Here is a 1698-nt window from a genome sequence, read left to right as displayed (position 1 = left end):
GGGCAGGTGGAGGTCAGTGTGGTCCCCACCCCACTCAGCTGCTCAGCCACCAGCGAGGCACTGTCGGCGCTGAGCCAGGTGATCTTCATGGTGGGGATGCCAAAGGAGCGCATCACCTCGCCCACCTTGCCCGCCACGGTGGAGGCCTCCCCGGCTGGCAGCTCAAAGCTCCCCAGGAAGGTGGCGGAGGTCTGTCCATTGCAGGGGGAGTGCGGTGCTCCAGGACATCCACTGTCTCATCTACCACCAGCCCAACAAACGGCGAGGCTTTTATCCTGTGCCTGTCCTCGTTGTGCAGGACCTTGGCCATCGCTGCCTGAGGCAGTTAAGGGAGGAGCACAGGGCAGGCGGGAGGAAAGAGAAACACAAATGAACTTCAAAAGCAGGCGGGAGATATGCAGCACCCGGCGCGAAGCAACTCGCACGGCTCCTGCCCTCGCGTCTCCCCGACAGCGGCACCAGGTCCCGCGTCAGAGGGAAGCCCTCAAGCGAGCTGTACATACAGGTACAGACACAACTACAGACACAAGCTGGAAATCACTTTTTCTAACACACCATCTCCTCCCATCCCTGGCTGGCAGCCCAGGCACTGAGTGATGCTGTGCAGAGCTCTGGGTCCAGAGCTGGGGGTTGGAGCCCCACAACTTCAGCAGCACCAAACGCCGCCGGGCAGCACTGACCCACCATCCCCACATCACCCAGGCTCCCGAGACCCTGCCTGAGAGAGGCAAGGTACCAAAAACCTGCTGCCTGGGTTCATGGAATCATAGAATGGTTAGGATTGGAAGGGACCTTAAAGATCATCCAGTTCCAACCCCCCTGCCATCAGCAGGGACACCTTCCACTAGACCAGGTTGCTCAAAGCTTCATCCAGCCTGGCCTTAAACACTTCCAGGGAGGGGGCATCAACAACTTCCTTGGGCAACCTGTTCCAGTGTCTGACCACCCTCACAGTGAAGAACTTCTTCCTAATATCTCATCTAAACCTCCCCTCTTTCAGCTTAAACCCATTTCCCCTTGTTTTGTCATTAACTGCCCTTATGCAAAGTCCTTCCCCAGCTTTCTTGTAGGCAAACTGCAGCAATTGCTCCTGAGCCTCACAAACCCAGCCCGGGGAGGAGCAGCAGCAAAACTTCCCAGCATCTCTTCCTTCTTCCCTTCGTTTTCCCCATTCCAGGCAAACACCCTGGTTTGAAGGGAAAACTTCCTCGGGGTGTGTGTGTGAGTGCTGTAAGCAGCACTGCAGGCTGAAAAAATCTAATTAGTGGGTTTAGTCTATCTGCAGCAAAATAAGGGTCTTCAGAGATCTAAAACGCCTGGCAAACAGCCAAGACTCACTAAAAAATTCATTTGATTTTAAGCAGCACGAAGCATTTGTAAAATTAAGAAAATCCTTTCTAAACTCTCTGGCTGCTTGATCTTCCTGTTCAGGGCAAAAGAGGAAAAACCCACATTGCTCAGACGCTAATTGAGCTCCTGAGCTTTCAGCCTTCAAGCAGCCGGGCAGACTCAGGCAGGAGAGGACGCTCCCGGTCTCTGGAAGCACACGTGTGACCACGAGCCCCAGGCTCCCCCCGACAGAGCCCATCGCCTCCCCCTGACCCAGCGATCCCCGCTGCAAAGAGGACCCCAGCCCCAGTGAGGCAGAGCGTTTCACCGGGGCTGGGATGTGAGCTCACACCCAAAGCTCCTGTTCAC

General features: G+C 55.8%; 1 protein-coding gene across 1 annotated transcript in view; it reads right to left on the bottom strand.

The window, feature by feature from the left end:
* The window catches only part of CUNH17orf113 (chromosome unknown C17orf113 homolog), a gene marked incomplete at its 5' end in the record, with an annotated part of 1528 nt that extends 1212 nt beyond the window's left edge, over positions 1 to 316 (bottom strand). Inside the window, 2 exon segments of the mRNA XM_010176483.1 lie at positions 3 to 211; positions 214 to 316. Of these exon segments, the coding sequence (XP_010174785.1) occupies positions 3 to 211; positions 214 to 316 (312 nt within the window).
* Positions 317 to 1698: the final 1382 nt, after the last annotated feature.

This window comes from Antrostomus carolinensis, unplaced genomic scaffold (genome assembly GCF_000700745.2).
Source record: "Antrostomus carolinensis isolate BGI_N321 unplaced genomic scaffold, ASM70074v2 scaffold41569, whole genome shotgun sequence".
NCBI classification, from domain to species: Eukaryota; Metazoa; Chordata; class Aves; order Caprimulgiformes; family Caprimulgidae; genus Antrostomus; species Antrostomus carolinensis.
Note: the sequence above shows the minus strand (reverse complement) of the source record. Positions and strands in the feature narration are given on the sequence as shown.